The 19,636-nt window shown below is 35.9% G+C and overlaps 1 protein-coding gene and 1 pseudogene across 1 annotated transcript; one reads left to right on the top strand and one right to left on the bottom strand.

Annotated features, from left to right (window-relative positions):
- Positions 1-12,635: 12,635 nt before the first annotated feature.
- LOC145009698 (uncharacterized) lies at positions 12,636-14,286 on the bottom strand (annotated as a pseudogene).
- A 2,459-nt stretch (positions 14,287-16,745) lies between these two features.
- Positions 16,746-19,142, top strand: LOC145011681 (protein FEZ-like). Its single transcript, XM_078970413.1, has 3 exons — positions 16,746-17,294; positions 17,427-17,731; positions 18,226-19,142. Exons 1-3 carry the CDS (start codon positions 17,111-17,113, stop codon positions 18,994-18,996), a joined length of 1,260 nt encoding a protein of 419 aa, XP_078826539.1. The 5' UTR covers positions 16,746-17,110; the 3' UTR covers positions 18,997-19,142.
- Positions 19,143-19,636: the final 494 nt, after the last annotated feature.

Genomic DNA, 19,636 nt, shown 5'->3' with positions numbered 1-19,636 from the left:
TTACCAATTCGATTACGTGTTGTATTTTACCCCAGGAAAATCCCATACTTTCCTAATTGTAAGACCAGTTGTATATCACAAAGTATAGTTTAATACACAAAACTATATATTGAAAATCTTGGGATCACTTTCCCGAAAGAGATATAAGATAGTTTGACACATATGCAAATACAGATTTAAGATTATGGGACTACCATCCCGGACTAGACACGAGATAATTTGATATATATGGAAATATAGATTGAAAACCATGGGATCACTATCCTGAACAAGATATATATTTAGACCATGGGATTATCATCCCGTACTTGATATAGATCGAAACCATGGGATCACTATCCCGGACAAGATATAAATGAAAACCATGGGGTTACTATCCCGTAATAGATATAGTTAAAAATCATGGGGCAAACATCCCGAATTAGATATGAAATACCATAATATTCACGAATTGTAGATAGAAAGTAGTTTGATAACCTTGGGACTAACATCCCGAACTAAATACAAGATAGTTTGATATACTAAGAAATATATTTGAAAACCATGGGATCACTATCCCGGACTAGATACAAAATAGTTTGATAATACCATGGGATTACCATCCCGAAAGAGATATAGATTCTAAAACTCAAACTATGAATAAACTAATATTAATACATGTTGTGAGTCGGGTAACCATGCTAATACGACAATGAGACCTCCTAGATGTTTTTTAGACGTCGAAACGATATCCAGAAATTTGTCACCCCAGGCGTGCCCGCCTAATTGTAGCTAGAAGTTAAGGTGTGGGATTGTCAGTCCCGAATAGATCTATTCACAAATTCCTTGCTCTCCCTCCAGGAGACTTTGGTTACACTTCCGGGGAGGATTTACTGATCATCCATAAAGGGTAGTGACTATCTCACAAACTAGTACTAAACTATTCACACGGTTCTCATACGATATCAACATACAGAAGAGTATGAAACTTAATACAGCGAATATAAATACATACAATGAAACTATCTGACAATACATTCAAATGGTACGGAGATAAACTGAATCAGACATAGTTTATCTAATAACTTTATATAGATATCAGTACATGATAAAATGAACAGTAAAGAACCCCAAATTATTCCCATAATAATTTGATTAGTTTGATTATTTCCTTAACTAAAATACATTTAGTTGTAATTGATAAATCATTCCTTATGCTCAGCATAATACATAAAGAGTAAAAGAGTTTATAAGTTTGTCAGATATATTTGAAACATATCAATGTTATGATTTGAAAACAGTTATAGTTTGCTTGTATTCCCCCCCCCCCCCCCCTGAAAACATTGAAAAACACGGAAAAAGGCGTAGGGGTATGAACTCACCGGACGAGAAATGTGACGATTTGGATGCTAGGTGTTGGTCCGGGGCTTGCAAACACACGATGTTCCTAGGTATAATGTAAAGATACACATTTGTATCTAATTAGGACCTAGATTGATTACTTGATAAGGACAATTACTTCTAGTCGCGAAAACACCCCGATACAAGTGTTTGGAGGGACCCGGGTGGCGTTTAAGGACATGTAATGATGCGAGGGACTTAGGAAATGAGTTTACTCCCCAAGAGTAAACTTCTAAATGGTGTTTACGGCCTAAACACCCATTCCCCATGAGTTTACGGCCGTAAACTCATGGTGGGTGGTTTATGGTGCAATTTGGACTTCAAACACTTAGGGGACAACTTCTAGATTTGGTTTAAGGGTTTGGAATAAATTTTAAACACCAAAATGACACATTTTAGGGAGTTTATGGCCTAGCATGGTCTCATGGCCTTAAACTCCTATAAACCCATGAAAAGTTGTGTTTTTGGATTCCAAACTAATCACATGTGATTGCTAAAATTGTTTCAAGGCCTTACATGCATTTGCTTGAAGTTTTGAAGAGGTTTTTGGAGTTTACGGCCCTGGGACACATGTTATGGCCGTAAACTCTTAAATGAAAGGGTTTTGATGTGTTTAAGGCCCTTAAACTATTTTTGCTTGGTCCTATGATTTATTCCAAGGCTTTTGGTGGTGTTGGATGGCTTTCTAACACCTTAGAAATGAATTTGCACCATGTTTCATGGAGTTTACAGCCCAAGCACAAGCCTTGGCCGTAAACTCACAATAATCCCTCAAAAATTATGTTTCAAGTGTCCAAATGCTAATACCAATATTCTATAATTCATATCCAAGCCATATTAGTGATTTGGAAGGGTTTAAGGTCAAGAATACCCCATAAATATGAGTTTACATCCCAAGCTTGTGCCTTGGCCATAAACTCCTTCAAATCCATCCAAAAACCATGTTTTAAATGTTATAAGTCTTTTTCATGAAACCATTAAGCCATATCTAAGTCCATTTGTGTTTAGGAAGGGTTTTAGGGCTTAAAAACCCCATTTACATGAGTTTACGGCCCAAGATTATGCCTTGGCCGTAAACTCCTTCAAATGTCTCAAAATCCAAGTTTAAAATGTTACAAGTCATTTCCATAATGCCATCTAGCCATATCTAAGGTCCAATAGTGTTTAGGAAGGGTTTTTGTACTCCAAAACCCATGTTATATGAGTTTACGGCCTAGGATGGTACTATGGCCGTAAACTCATGAATATGGTCCTAATTTATGCTTTGAACTTGAATTTGAAGGCTAAGAAGGTTACATAACAAGCTAGGGAAAGTACCTTAGAGATTTGAGGCCTTAAATTTGAGTTTTGGACCCTTAATCTTGGATTTAGGAGAGAGGTTAGAGAGAGAGTAGAGAGAGGAAGAAAAAGCTTCAAATGAGTGCTCAAACACGTTTATATAGGTCGTAAAACTTGGATACGGTGGAATTCTACCCGATACCGGCATTAAACAAGGCTTTAAGTCGCATCCGATTAAGTTTCCGTCACCCGGCGGGGATGTTTCTAAAACTTATGAAATAAATATTTTGGGCTAATTACATGAGTTCCTGAGTGGTTTAGACACTCATTAAATTATAATAAACATATAAGTTTAAATAATTTAACCCAAAGTGAAAACGGAACGAATTTGATAACGGCGAATTTTTCGGGTAGAACGGGTTTTGGCGATGAACAACTTCGGGTTGTTACATTATCCCCCCGTTAGAGGGAATTTCGTCCCGAAATTCAAAGAATAAAATATAGATCATGAATTTGAAATGAGACACGAATGTATTTGTTACCTCGGATCTTCACTTTCTCAAGTGGAATCAGGTCTCTACTGGGCGTTCTAGTGAATTCTCACTATCGGGACGTGTCTTTGTTTCGTACCTTGACTCTCTCTCAATTTATGATATCAATCGGTTTTCTCATGGAAGTTCCAACCCTGGACGACTTCGGTTTCCTCAAAGGAATCACTAGGGTCTCGTTGGATAGATGTTTCTATGGGTTCGAGACGTGATGTACTGGATAGATGTTAACAAGCTCTAAAAGCATCCGAAATCTAAAGGTTGCAGAATCGATTTCTACGAAGATCTCGAAAGGTCTGAGGTGGGACTAAACTTTAGACGTTCGAATGAAATCCCTGGAAATCCTTTGGGAAAGACATTTACAAGAAAGAGCTGCTAACTTCCCGTTTCTCAATGATCACAGAAACGAGGGATGTGTGGTAATTCGTATCAGGAAAACTTTTGAGTTTTAAAGCATGAAACAATACGAAGGTTTGATGCCGAAGATCATGAGAGTCAGGTCAAGGAAAAGATATAGACAAGCGACCCTCTCGAAACTAAGATAACAACATGAACAAGACTCGGTCATTTCATATCAATCATAGCATCAAAGTATTTTCGCGAAAAGTTTTTCATTTAATCGAATGGAACAGAATAATTCTCCGAACTAAGAATATAATCTGTAGGTACGAAGTTAGTGTTCTCTATCTCACTGGTTAGTCGTCTCGATGATACACATTTCGATCACATACGAAGGATTGAGTTTAGAAAATGTTCGAATAGATAGATAACAGGTTTCCCCTTTTGTACTGGAATCGAAAAGAGTTGCAGGCATAAGAATTATCAAAGAGAAGTATACCTGCAGCGACAGAGGGATCAGTGGTTGTGGATGCTTTGGGGCAATTCTTTTTGAAGTGCCCTGCTTCGCCACAATTGTAGCAGGCTGGACTGATTCCCACTCCGGACGATTGGTTCGTTGATTTGGCTAGTTTTTTGCAGGTTCGAGAAAAATGGCCCTTCTTGCCATAGTTGTCACAGATCCTTTCGCGACATGGACCAGGAATACGGTGATGGTAGTTGCACTTACCACACCAAGGAAGGGTACCAGTGTATCCACTGGTAGGAGTTTGGGCTGTGGATCCAACAGCTGAGACAGCAACAGGGGCAGTAGCAGCATGGACTGCTACCGTTTTCGAATAGATAGATAACAGGTTTCCCCTTTTGTACTGGAATCGAAAAGAGTTGCAGGCATAAGAATTATCAAAGAGAAGTATACCTGCAGCGACAGAGGGATCAATGGTTGTGGATGCTTTGGGGCAATTCCTTTTGAAGTGCCCTGCTTCGCCACAATTGTAGCAGGCTGGACTGATTCCCACTCCGGACGATTGGTTCGTTGATTTGGCTAGTTTTTTGCAGGTTCAAGAAAGATGGCCCTTCTTGCCACAGTTGTCACAGATCCTTTCGCGACATGGACCAGGAATACGGTGATGGTAGTTGCACTTACCACACCAAGGAAGGGTACCAGTGTATCCACTGGTAGGAGTTTGGGCTGTGGATCCAACAGCTGAGACAGCAACAGGGGCAGTAGCAGCATGGACTGCTACCGTTTTCTGTTTCTTAGAAGACCCTTTCGTACTCGGGGCCTTCCGCTTGTTCCAAGATTTCTTTTTGCCTCCGTCTCCACTGGTGACTGGCTCGGGGGTAGTAGCTTCCTCATCAGAGTTGTCTTCGTGATCGATCAAGATTTTCGCAAGACATTTAGCACTATCGTAGGTGTCTAGCTTTGCAGCCAAGACATTCCCTTTGGTTGGTTGGGTCAATCCCTAGATGAATCTCTCGATCTTTTTACTCTCCGGGGTAACCATTCTCGGACAGAGTAATGCTAGGTCATCGAACCTTGAGGTATAAGCAGCTATGTTGGAACCTTTCATCTTAAGGTTCCAGAGTTCGTGTTCTAGCTTCTAAATTTCGCCCCGAGGGCAATACTCCGCAAGCAGAAGCTCCTTCATAGCTTCCCAACCCATAGCATTTGCTACAGGTAGAGTTAAGGATTTGACTCGGCCGTTCCACCAAGTCAGGGCTTTATCAACGAAGGTGCAGGCGGCGAACTTTACTTTGTCAGGCTCCGAACAGGCACATATTTCGAAGATTGATTCGATTTTCTCGAACCATCGAGTTAGGGAAATGACACCTCCAGTGTCATCAAAGGCTGTGGGCTTCGCGTTCATGACGTCTTTATAGGAACCCCCTCTTCGGTGTTCCTGGATGTCTTCTGGGTTTTGGGGCTGGGGACCACCTTCGGAGCCATCGGGATTTATTTGTGACATGGCTGCCACTATTGCAGCAGTCAAAACTGTCTGAAGTAATGCGAGATCAAATTGAGGAGAAGGTGGTGGCGGAGGAGGATTGTCGTTGTTCTTCGAGCTGGGTCTCTTTCATTGAGGCATCTTGATCTAAAAGATCAGGAAAGAGAGGATCATAAGTCCTCTGAATTGAATCAAGAGATATGGAACAGGGGATATCTCATCAAGATAATATAGCATTATACTAAGCGATAAAGCAGGAAAGAGTTATCAAGACAGAACATTTTATCGCTAGAGGGATGTTCAAGTAACATCACATATACAAGGATTTTCTACGAAGGATTGGCTCGAGAAATACCCCCATAGTATTTCATGGTTCGCTGCAGCGACGATTTGTTGTTTGGGATTTTAGGTAAGTTTTAGGCATGCTGCGTACCACAGTCACTCCCAAGCACATGTTGGCTGTGTCTCGAATGAATATAGTTGGCCAGGCTATATTGAACCTAGACATGACTACATAACTGCCCAGGTTTAACCGCAGTGTACAACACCCATTTACTTATGTTTTGTTCTACTTGTAGTTACGGATTTTGACGGTTCGGTATACTTGTATACTTTTGAAAATACTTATAGTTTTGAAGATACTTTTAATTTAGAGCACTGAGGCCCTTTAGTGTTTATAGTTTTATACCATGTAAGGTTTGGTATACTCCGTTCACTATAAACAAGGGCTCTGATACCAATTTGTCACACCCCGAAAATCAAAGGCAGAAACATCTCCGGGGTGGACTCCACGTTGTGTATCAAATCCAATGTACATAGTAATCACAGTAAACAACCATTACATTACATATATATATAAAAGTTTACATTTGTTCCAAAAGTAAAGTTATACAAGATATACATATGCATCATATTAACAGAAGTTGAGACGAGTCTTCTGAGCACTCCGTCTTCTCCAAAAGATATCACCGGGTACCTGTCTAACTTGGACCTGAGAATACAAGCGGTTTGAAAATCAGCATAAAGCTGGTGATTTCATAAGCGGTTTTGTTTTATGAAAATGTATCAGTTTCCTTTAGTTTTCCGAAAAGGTTTGTTATCCAAGAAAATCCCATATTTTCTTATGTAAAGTTAGTTTAGTTATCATTTGTTACCAATTCGATTACGTGTTGTATTTTACCCCAGGAAAATCCCATACTTTCCTAATTGTAAGACCAGTTGTATATCACAAAGTATAGTTTAATACACAAAACTATATATTGAAAATCTTGGGATAACTATCCCGAAAGAGATATAAGATAGTTTGACACATATGCAAATACATATTTAAGATTATGGGACTACCATCCCGGACTAGACACGACATAATTTGATATATATGGAAATATAGATTGAAAACCATGGGATCACTATCCTGAACAAGATATATATTTAGACCATGGGATTATCATCCCGTACTTGATATAGATTGAAACCATGGGATCACTATCCCGGACAAGATATAAATGAAAACCATGGGGTTACTATCCCGTAATAGATATAGTTAAAAATCATGGGGCAAACATCCCGAATTAGATATGAAATACCATAATATTCACGAATTGTAGATAGAAAGTAGTTTGATAACCTTGGGACTAACATCCCGAACTAAATACAAGATAGTTTCATATACTAAGAAATATATTTGAAAACCATGGGATCACTATCCCGGACTAGATACAAAATAGTTTGATAATACCATGGGATTACCATCCCGAAAGAGATATAGATTCTAAAACTCAAACTGTGAATAAACTAATATTAATACATGTTGTGAGTCGGGTAACCATGCTAATACGACAATGAGACCTCCTTGATGTTTTTTAGACGTCGAAACGATATCCAGAAATTTGTCACCCCAGGCGTGCCCGCCTAACTGTAGCTAGAAGTTAAGGTGTGGGATTGTCAGTCCCGAATAGATCTATTCACAAATTCCTCGCTCTCCCTCCAGGAGACTCTGGTTACACTTCCGGGGAGGATTTACTGATCATCCATAAAGGGTAGTGACTATCTCACAAACTAGTACTAAACTATTCACAAGGTTCTCATACGATATCAACATACAGAAGATTATGAAACGTAATACAGCGAATATAAATACATACAATGAAACTATCTGACAATACATTCAAATGGTACGGAGATAAACTAAATCAAACATAGTTTATCTAATAACTTTATATAGATATCAATACATGATAAAACGAACAGTAAAGAACCCCAAATTATTCCCATAATAATTTGATTAGTTTGATTATTTCCTTAACTAAAATACATTTAGTTGTAATTGATAAATCATTCCTTATGCTCAGCATAATACATAAGGAGTAAAAGAGTTTATAAGTTTGTCAGATATATTTGAAACATATCAATGTTATGATTTGAAAACAGTTATAGTTTGCTTGTATTCCCCCCCCTGAAAACATTGAAAAACACGGAAAAAGGCGTAGGGGTATGAACTCACCGGACGAGAAATGTGACGATTTGGATGCTAGGTGTTGGTCCGGGGCTTGCAAACACACGATGTTCCTAGGTATAATGTAAAGATACACATTTGTATCTAATTAGGACCTAGATTGATTACTTGATAAGGACAATTACTTCTAGTCGCGAAAACACCCCGATACATGTGTTTGGAGGGACCCGGGTGGCGTTTAAGGACATGTAATGATGCGAGGGACTTAGGAAATGAGTTTACTCCCCAAGAGTAAACTTCTAAATGGTGTTTACAGCCTAAACACCCATTCCCCATGAGTTTACGGCCGTAAACTCATGGTGGGTGGTTTATGGTGCAATTTGGACTTCAAACACTTAGGGGACAATTTCTAGATTTGGTTTAAGGGTTTGGAATAAATTTTAAACACCAAAATGACACATTTTAGGGAGTTTACGGCCTAGCATGGTCTCATGGCCTTAAACTCCTATAAACCCATGAAAAGTTGTGTTTTTGGATTCCAAACTAATCACATGTGATTGCTAAAATTGTTTCAAGGCCTTACATGCATTTGCTTGAAGTTTTGAAGAGGTTTTTGGAGTTTACGGCCATGGGACACATGCTATGGCCGTAAACTCTTAAATGAAAGGGTTTTGATGTGTTTAAGGCCCTTAAACTATTTTTGCTTGGTCCTATGATTTATTCCAAGGCTTTTGGTGGTGTTGGATGGCTTTCTAACACCTTAGAAATGAATTTGCACCATGTTTCATGGAGTTTACAGCCCAAGCACAAGCCTTGGCCGTAAACTCACAATAATCCCTCAAAAATTATGTTTCAAGTGTCCAAATGCTAATACCAATATTCTATAATTCATATCCAAGCCATATTAGTGATTTGTAAGGGTTTAAGGTCAAGAATACCCCATAAATATGAGTTTACGGCCCAAGCTTGTGCCTTGGTCGTAAACTCCTTCAAATCCATCCAAAAACCATGTTTTAAATGTTATAAGTCTTTTTCATGAAACCATTAAGCCATATCTAAGTCCATTTGTGTTTAGGAAGGGTTTTAGGGATTAAAAATCCCATTTACATGAGTTTACGGCCCAAGCTTGTGCCTTGGCCGTAAACTCCTTCAAATGTCTCAAAATCCAAGTTCAAAATGTTACAAGTCATTTCCATAATGCCATCTAGCCATATCTAAGGTCCAATAGTGTTTAGGAAGGGTTTTTGTGCTCCAAAACCCATGTTATATGAGTTTACGGCCTAGGATGGTTCTATGGCCGTAAACTCATGAATACGGTCCTAATTTATGCTTTGAACTTGAATTTGAAGGCTAAGAAGGTTACATAACAAGCTAGGGAAAGTACCTTAGAGATTTGAGGCCTTAAATTTGAGTTTTGGACCCTTAATCTTGGATTTAGGAGAGAGGTTAGAGAGAGAGTAGAGAGAGGAAGAAAAATCTTCAAATGAGTGCTTAAACACGTTTATATAGGTCCTAAAACTTGGATACGGTGGAATTCTACCCGATACTGGCATTAAACGAGGCTTTAAGTCGCACCCGATTAAGTTTCCGTCACCCGGCGGGGACGTTTCTAAAACTTATGAAATAAATATTTTGGGCTAGTTGCATGAGTTCCTGAGTGGTTTAGACACTCATTAAATTATAATAAACATATAAGTTTAAATAATTTAACCCAAAGTGAAAACGGAACGAATTTGATAACGGCGAATTTTTCGGGTAGAACGGGTTTTGGCGATGAACAACTTTGGGTTGTTACAAAATATATGTATAAAAATGTATATATTATTCAAAGATATCTTCAATTTCACTCCACCAAATGTTCCACCTTCTTTTTTCTATTTTATTTTCTCATATCTATATGCGGAAAACAATTCCTTGATAACATAAGAAGAATTATCCTTTGCATTCTGTCACACTGTCATTTAAACTTGACATTGATTATTAAGGCATCAATAAATTTTAATGCACATTCTTGAGTAGTTTGATTATCCGTATCAACCTTTGAAAGAGTTGTCTTCAGGAAGTTTAGACGATGCTGTATTTCTTTGATGTAGATGTTGAGTGGTGTGAGTTTTGTGACAACATGGTATGGCTTTGATAGTATTAGAGTAACTTCAATAAAAACATTCAATCTATCCAAGGAAGTTTACATAGATAACAACTATTTTCTTTGAAGTACAAATATTCCCTCCAAAGCTAAACCTTAACATACATATTTATTTGTTGTGAAGTATCATAATCTTTGAAAATTTTGGTATCATCCATTTTCATAACTTCTAGTACGTCCACCAATTCATTTATCATTATAAGAAATATGTTTTAATTAGCATAATTCCAAAAATATCTTCTATATATGTGGCTTCACATTTATGCCAAAATTTTATTTCCATTTACAACACGTTTCACCAAAATCTTTCACAATCTATAAAATGAACAAAACTTTTGATGAAGACATCAAAAGTTGTTTTAGTAACACCATACTTTGGTTTGGTAGTAGTGGGTTATGATGTGGAAGACGAGTTAGTCTTAGATTGTTGTTGTTGTTGTTGTTGTTGTTTTCATACCTCTATTTGACTTTCTTGTCAATCAAAATACTAAGCATAGATTTGCAAGGATGCTTATTGTATAAAGCACCACCCAAATTGATAAAAAAAACTTGAAAGTATTCGGAATAATTTTTTTGTGGATGGAAGTTTTGATGTCAAAAAGATCACTTAGGTGACATAGGATAAGGTCATTAATAATAGGAGGTAGATGGTGGTAGGGATATTGGGAGCCTTAACGCTTTTAACTTGGCTCTTTTGGATAAATGGTGGTAGGGATATAGTCCTGAGTCAGATGGGTTGTGAAAGGAGGCCATAAGGGCGTTATATGAGGCTGATGGATACATTGACATTACACATCATGTGACACATATAAGAACATTATGGAGTAAATTTCTCACCTTCATATCGAGGTGGGCAGGTATAGGTTCAATCGGAACAACCTTTTCCTTAAAGTTGTTAGGACTATAGAGCAATAAGTTGAATCTTGGCAGTAGGATTCATTTAAGGATGGATATATTACAGTCCCATCCTTTAGATGAATAATTAATGAAATCTCACTTGATAAAGCTTCAGTGATCACCTTATAGGATAAATTTGAGTCTAGGTTGGCTACCAACTAGATGTAATCTAGACATAAGGGGAGAGCGGGGGTCCATATTAGATGTAATATTTGACTCTTTGTCCCACTTGTAATAGTAAATAATAAAGTACTGAACATCTCTTCCTGGAATGGTCGTCGGGCAAGGAAATTAGAGTAATGATTAATGGCCAATGGAATTAGTTTCCTCTCAATGCTGCCTCCTTAATCGAGTGGTGCTATGGGACTACGCATGGATGGTTGAAGAAGAAAGAAAAAATGATGATAACAGTCATTACGAATGTGTATGTCGTTTCTTTAAAATCATAGGAATCATATTGTCTTTAACAACAAGGTGACTTGTATTATTTCTCTTGTTGTAGATGTGTAAACTTTGCTTTTTATTGGCTAAAATCTAGAACATGGGAGGGCTTCTGGTTAGTTTAGGAGGAATGGATTGTAGATACAGTGTCGGTTGTTTTGTAACATACCACTAGCTTTTCGCTAGCATTTCTTAAAATATTTCTTGTTGTTTTGATGAATAGATCCACAAATTCCCAAAAGGTGATTGAGAAGTGTTTTATTTCATGAAAATTTATTTTATAAATTTTAGACTTAATTTTGTATGAACTATAGTTATGTACCGTTTAGGGTGCGTTTGGTACAGAGAAATGGAATTGTTGCAGAGAATGGAAATGCAGAGAAAGAGAATTGACTCCCCTGTTTGGTAGAACTAAGAATTCACTAGAGAAATGTTTTTAAGAATCATTTCTCTTGTTGGGTTGTGTTAATCAATGAAATGAAAATGAGTTTTTTTACCTTGTTTATTCATTTTCAAACAACATTCTTTTATAAAAATGCATTATGATGTATATCTTAATTAATCAAAATATGCATCTTTTATGTTTTTAAAATTTTTTATTTTGATATTAATTGTTACTTAATAATTCATTTTGTAAATAATTAATATTATTTTTTATATATCTTGTATTGGAAAACATATTTCTAATATGAAAGAATAACATACAAATAGATTTTAAAGAAATATGACAATCATACTATTCAAAAACTATATCCAATGTAGCATATGCAAAAAATATAATTCAATATTCCTAACAACTAAAAAAACATAACTATGTCTAATACAGAATGTGCAAAGAGTCAACTTTAATATTCGTAAAAACAAAACAAACATAACTTAAAATAACCTAATCATGATATTGAGCCATCCAAAATCATTTCCATGTAACAAATCTTTTTTTCTTCTGTCATCTTAAAAAACGTTCGTGCGCAAAATTGATCTTTGCTAAACATATCAATCGCCTTAATTCGCTGTTTGACATTGATATTTAGCATGCATTATATATCTTTGATAACTTTATCTATCATATCACATGCTTCCTTATTTTCTTGCATTCCTATATTGTATATTGTTACATTAAGTTTTTCACCAACCTCCTTGAAAGTCTCTTTCATTTCTTTCATAGCTTCCCTATAAGAGCAATTGCCACGAGCAATTTGTTGTATCTATTCAATAATATCTTCAAACCTTTTCATATCAATATGTGAGCTTCTTTGTGTCTCTTCAGTCACATCTTCTTCAAGGTCAGTAGCTCCATGACCAGTAGCTTTGTCCTTACCGAAGATTTTACATAGGTTATCGAATTCAGGAAATGGTTTAACGCAAGAACATACAACACCTTTATGACTCTACAACAATGGCACAAAATTAATTGGTTACTATTCATTTACAATATGTTTTAATGACACAAAAAAATACTACAAACATAATCATTATAGTACCTTTATATACTCATCCCAAACTTCAGCATCGGCGGTAACATAGCATTTATCCGTATCCCAGCCAAATCCACTCATGTTTGTTCCGTATACCATGTCGTTCACGATGTTGAAATGGTTTTTCGATGTCTTCACTCCTCAATTTAATATGAGGCTCTGCTTTCAAACCCGAGTTAGGAAGACTTACATCTAGTAATTGTTGTACTGCCTTTAAATAACCGGGTTTGAATCTGTTATTGACACCACTATACTTTCCATATACATGTAACTCCAACAATGCTTCAATTAACTTTGCATCTTCTTCAATAGTCCATGTGTGTTTGTTTCGTCCAGCCATGCCTACAAAATATTTTTACAATCCTAACATTAAACATAATATTATCATACCATAATGAATACAAAATATTATAAAACAATCATAATAGCCCCTGTTTGAGGTTGTATAAGTCAACCAAAAGATAACCAATTAAACTATTGTTTGATGCTAAAACATAGACAAGCCAGAGGAGTGAAATCTGGAAAAAACATCGCATCATTCCAAGTTGGTATGAAGCTTTTATGATGGTTCAAAGTTTGACAATTTATAAAAAGTGCAAAATTATTATGCAACAATCATAATAGCCACTGTTTGGGGCTGTATAACTCAACCAAAACATAACCAATTAAGTTGTTGTTTGATGTTAAAACGTAGACAAGACAGAGGAGTGCAATCTGGAAAAAAAATTATATCATTCCGAGTTGCTATGAAGCTTTTATAATGGTTCAAAGTTTGACAAAAATTATAAAAAGTGAAGAATTATTATGCAACAATCATAACAGCCCCTGTTTGGGGTTGTATAACTCAACTAAAACATAACAAATTAAGTTGTTGTTTGATGCTTAAATGTAGACAAGACAGAGGAGTGCAATCTGGGAAAAAAAATTGCATCTTTCCGAGCTGGTATCAAGCTCTTATGATGGTTCAAATTGGAGGGAAAAAAAATCTGAAATTAGAAAAAAATTGCTTTTGTTCATTCAACTCAAGCATAAACAATGAACAAATAGCAATTGATCATCATTGAACACTTATCTACATGATTCAACCACCAAGATCGATTTCAACATAAGAATATTCAAGAAGCAATTCATAGCAAGATTAACATATTCTTGAATTAGAGTTCAAAATCAAAATTCATAACAAATTAACACAGAATCGACCAACAAGTAGAATCAGAAAGAAACATGAAGTACTCATACCTTCAACTAGAAGAGCATTGATGATGCCAAAATCGACCAAGAAAAGTGAAGCCATGACTTGGAAGTTTCCAATACAAAGAGGAACAAGGCATATGTAGGGCAAACGAGAATTCTTATGATCACTTACGTGGGTCGATTCCATGATATCCAGTAGCGATCGTTTAAAAAACTCAGAAATTGCATGGATCGTGGATCGAATCGGGGAGATGATGAATTCTCTTTTTTTTTTTTTTTTTTTTTTTATGATTCTCTACCCACGCACGATATCGAGTAGCGATCATTTTCTCCCCTTTTCTCTTAGAGAATTATTTGGATGGAAAAAGAATTGGTTTATTTCGCAATTCCTTACTTTTTTTTATTAACCAAACAAGGAAAAATGAATTAAATCATTTTCTCTGCTTTTATTTCTCTGTACCAAACACCCCTTAGTGTTTTGTGTTTGTCTCTCTTTGAAAAAATTTATGGGTCTACTCCGGATTAAATCGAACTATTTCCTAGTTCTTTTACTACCTCCCTTGTTTCTTTTTGGGTTTTAGTTTTTTGATTACCCTTCAACATTTAAAAAAAAAAATTGGTAGCAAAAAAGAATAAAGGAAAGGTTTATATTAGATTTACTAATATACAAATCTAATTTGCTTTGTGGTTGATGTTATATATGCTCATTGTTAACATGTATTTCTGTTAAGTACATCCTCATACTTGTTTTAAGACCAACATGCATGGTGTACGCATATGTCAAAAATTAAATCTTGTACACTCTTCATAGCAATTAATTAGCGCATACATACATAGGCTCTGCTGTACATCTAATATCTTATACATATATTACCAAACCCTAACCCTAGTCTTGTTAAACAAATAAGGTGAAGAAAGATAGGGCCAAATAGTAATTCACCGCATGTACTTGATATTCTAATATATATCTTGTAAGTCTTTGAGATAAGGAGTAGCACATTGAATGAATCTTTAAATAAATCGACTGGTGTATGGAGTCATATAGCGTATGACAGTAGGGGGAATCTTTAGCGGTCCAAATGGCCCTTAAGATATTCATATTATCCTGACAGGTCAGTGGAATAGAAGCTTTGAAGGAATGGAATAGAAACTGCATTATTCGATACTTTGAATAATTAAGTTATTAATTAAAGGTTATTATAACTCAAGATTTCGACTGTGTGTGCATAGAATTTGGCAGCTAAATATATATAATTTTGAGCTTTTGCCGGTTTCCAAAGTCCACATTTACACATAACTCAAAAACCCCAAATGAAAGCTCATTAAACAACGCATTAAACACCTCTTCTTGGAATTTTGTTTGTCTTTATCTGCTCATGATTATATTTTAAGTAAATAACATTTATTACTTTCATGCATCGATATATTGAAATTAAATGAGAAATTTTAGTTATTAAGAAATAGTTAATAATAGAGATCGATCATGATCCCAACAAACCAAACTAATCCCTTGAGATTCATCAATTTGGAATTAATAAACTACCCCCAAAAAGGGTTGCATGGATAGATGCATTAAAGTTCGAAATATAAGAGTCTTTTTCTCCCAAAAGACCAAGAAATTAATAAGATTTTCATGGTTTTCAAAAAGATAGCTTGTTTAGTTTTCAAATTCAAAAATTTCTATTTTTGAGCTATAGCAATATGTACTTGTTATTGGTTTTTTTAACGACGAGCAAATATTATTAGCACAAAATAGAAAAAGAAACTTAATCGAGAAGCCTAATTCCGATTACAAGAAAAAACACAAGCTAGGAAAGATACACCCTATAGACCAATCAAATTTACATGATTGGACCTTATTTTTAATCCAATTGAACATGCTAAGCATTACTGTTCTCCTTTAGTTTCAATAGACTAGCGTAGTTGATGGCTTTCCAAAACACCCGAAGTGTGGAGTAAATAAGTGACATTTTCAAAATTTTGATATTTTTGTCACTTGTCTTTAGTTTAGGGTTTAGCGAATCACTAACTAAGATTTTCAAATGTTAGATTCTTTTATAGCTGGCTTTAGTTTTAGAATCTAGTTCTTTTTTTCATTAGAATGACCAACTCACATACGCATTTCATGTCACACGTAAGACTTAAATTCCCAATCTTTGGTTGAAGGATATCGATCTAAAAACTTTCTGATATTGTCACCTCCTCATACAGTTGGGCTAAATCCTTTTGACTCTATCTATTCTTAAATCAAGTTAATAGGATTCTCATTAATCACATGGTAAAAAGGAAATTGGTATTAATTAATACTGGTCCATCGAATTAATAACAAGAAATACTTTAGTTGATTATTCAAAAAACAACATATATTAATTTTATATAAATAGTTAAAATGTATTAATTAAATGGATAATATGGATAAAAGTTTTACCTTAATGGTTTTCCAAATTTATTAACTAATCTTTTTTCTTGAAGGAAAAATAGATAAACAATTCGATTATTGACTTAGTGAGAGTCTTTCTCGGTAGTTGTTTTTTCTTCTTTCTTTTACTTTTGAAAGCATTATGTTAAATAATATCTTTAGTTTCTCTCTCTAACGTACTATTTTTGGGGTTAATACAGCGAGATCCTTGCAAAAACCAGCTCTTCTTTAAGGTCACCTGAAAAAACGGCTGATCCTTCGGAGGCAGAACCCTATTGAGGAAGCATATCTTCCTCTTCAAATTAACTAAACTTACCATTCACTTTCATCTCCTTTCCTTCATGCTTCTTTCTCACTTAACCCTAGCTAGCTAAAACAAGAAAACCTAGTTTTCTCTTCATCTCGTCTGTTTTACTCCGATCACTTGTACGTACTTTTTTATGGTATCATTTAATGGGTTTTCTTTAGTTAAGTAGTTTGGTTAGATATCAGTTTTGTTTTTGGGTTTCCAGATCTAAGTAAAAAGCTAGCTGCTGTATATATTCTTTCTTTCTGTTTTTGAGTAAGAGTTAGAGCTAAAGTAGGTACGATAATGGAAGAGAGAAGTGAGAATGGTGATAAAATAGAGGAAATCATGTTGCCAGGTTTTCGGTTTCATCCCACCGACGAGGAGCTTGTTGGGTTTTACTTAAAGAGGAAGATACAACAAAGGCCACTCTCCATTGAACTCATCAAGCAATTAGATATCTATAAACATGATCCCTGGGATCTTCCAAGTATGATTCATATTCTTGTTTTTATCGCATGATTTCAAGATTTTCTTTTTTTGTGTTTTTGCAAGATTTGTACTCTCTTTTCTGCATGGAAGTTAACAAGCTTATGTCTTTATTTCTTTTAATCAACTTTAGAGTTGGCTATGACGGGAGAGAAAGAATGGTACTTCTACTGTCCGAGGGACAGGAAATATCGTAACAGTGCTCGGCCAAACCGTGTGACAGGAGCTGGATTCTGGAAAGCCACAGGTACAGACCGGCCGATCTATGCCTCTGAGGGTTCAAAATGTATCGGTTTGAAGAAGTCACTTGTGTTCTATAAAGGGAGAGCTGCAAAGGGTATTAAAACCGACTGGATGATGCATGAGTTCCGGTTGCCTTCCCTTACCGATCATACTGCCCCCAACAAACGTTTTCTTGAGAAAACTATTCCTGCCAATGTAAGTCCTTCATGTCCTCAAAGTAGATCGTATGTGCAATGTGTTATTAGCTTCTTAGAACATGGGAAAAAAAGTAGGCTAATAGATAATAAATAATCAGTAATTATTCTTCACCGACTATCTTGATAAAAACCTCGTGTACACTTGGATCAAGAAACCAACGGTAGGGTTGTATGCGAGACTCGCTCGGTGTTCCACTCTAAATGACTACTACATCGTGTATATTGAAATTTCAAATGAGCAACTTTTGTTTTAGACATCGGTCTAGGTGAAAAAAAAGTGTGACCTTTGTGTGCATCAAGGCTCAAGTTGGCTTCACGTAAACCAACTGAGAAGGAATTGTTCATGTATGAAATCCTTTTCTTGGACATTGTCACAAGATGGTTGTTGAGATTCGAACCCATGATACATTGTATAATGTAAAACGTTAGCTATATATATCTTCATATACGTCATTTAATTACTAAGCTAATTATTATCTGCGAAATATGCAGGACTCATGGGCAATCTGTAGAATATTCAAGAAAGCAAGCTCGACTGCACAAAGAACCCTCTCTCATTCATGGGTATCTCCAATCTTGCAAGAAACACCTTCTGACTGCAACATCCTAACTCAACATGGCATTTCTAGCAATGACTTACAACATTCATCGATCACTAACTTCTCTCCTAACCATACCGGAAGTAACAACATGTCTCTTTACAAACCCTTTAATATTAATCCAACACCCCCTACACTTACAACGACCACCAACAAACACCCACAAAATTCCATTTCTAGCGGTGAGCACCTAAATTATGCAACAAGTTATCCCTTTTTGTTTCAAGAACCTAATTACGGTTCTAAGTCATCAACAATCGATGCGTCATCTTTGCTAGTTAACATACCTAATCCGATATTTGGAGATTTTGATAAGCCAGAGGGTTTGGACTACATTACTAATGGGTTGCACCATGACCATCAACAATGTTACATAAATGGCGGTTGCTTCTCAATTACTACTTTACCCGTGGAAATGGAAGAAAACTCTATCCATGGTGTTCAAGATCAAGAAGGAAGGGGTGGTTTGATAATGATGAAGGGTGCCACTGAGAGTGTAATCAATACGCATTTCGAGGACCAATGGGGGAGATCATCTAGTGGGGGGTACCCTTTCATGAGTTTGCCACTGGGTTTGCAAGATGCATGGAAATCTAGTTTTCTGTGTGATTCTTCTAGTGAGATTTCAAGTGGTTTCTCTACTAGTAACAAGTGCTATATATAACCAATTAGTTAGTGACTAGTTGATCAAGGGTTTGACATATATAGAATAGAAGCACTTTTTAGCTTGTTCTATTTCTTCTTGTAGTTCAGATTTCTAAGTTTTGTTTTAATCAATTAATTATGTTCATGTACTCTAGGAAGTTTATCCAATATATAATAGTAGCGTTTGATACATACCTCAACTACAGCGATTGCTTCGTTAAGCAATATTAACATTTTCACTCTGTATATTTTTTGTTGGTTCATTCCAAGAATAATTATCTATGGGGACGACACCTATCCCGACGACAGAAGTCGTCGCTACAAGCATGACTATACCAACCACATGTTGTCGGCATAGCTTTTGCAACTTTGACCAATTTAGTTTGAACGGAAACGTTATGCAGACGACATGTCGTCGACACTACTTCGGCGGGAAACGAAAACTTTTTCACAGTCTTATGAAAGTTTATGTCAACTACATGTTGTCGGTATATTTTACGACAAATGTAATTTACATTTATTTTTATTTCATGGTCCAGTAAGAAGAAACGATACCATTTTGGTTCAATTGGGTTATCTGTTATAGTTTATCATTATAGGTTTCTCCACTGATTGTCTTTATGTTTATCATACATGTTTCAATTTCTCATTTTTGTTTT

Source organism: Lactuca saligna, chromosome 8 (genome assembly GCF_052625555.1).
Source record: "Lactuca saligna cultivar CGN05327 chromosome 8, ASM5262555v1, whole genome shotgun sequence".
Lineage (NCBI taxonomy): Eukaryota > Viridiplantae > Streptophyta > Magnoliopsida > Asterales > Asteraceae > Lactuca > Lactuca saligna.
This window is presented reverse-complemented; position numbering and strand designations above follow the sequence as displayed.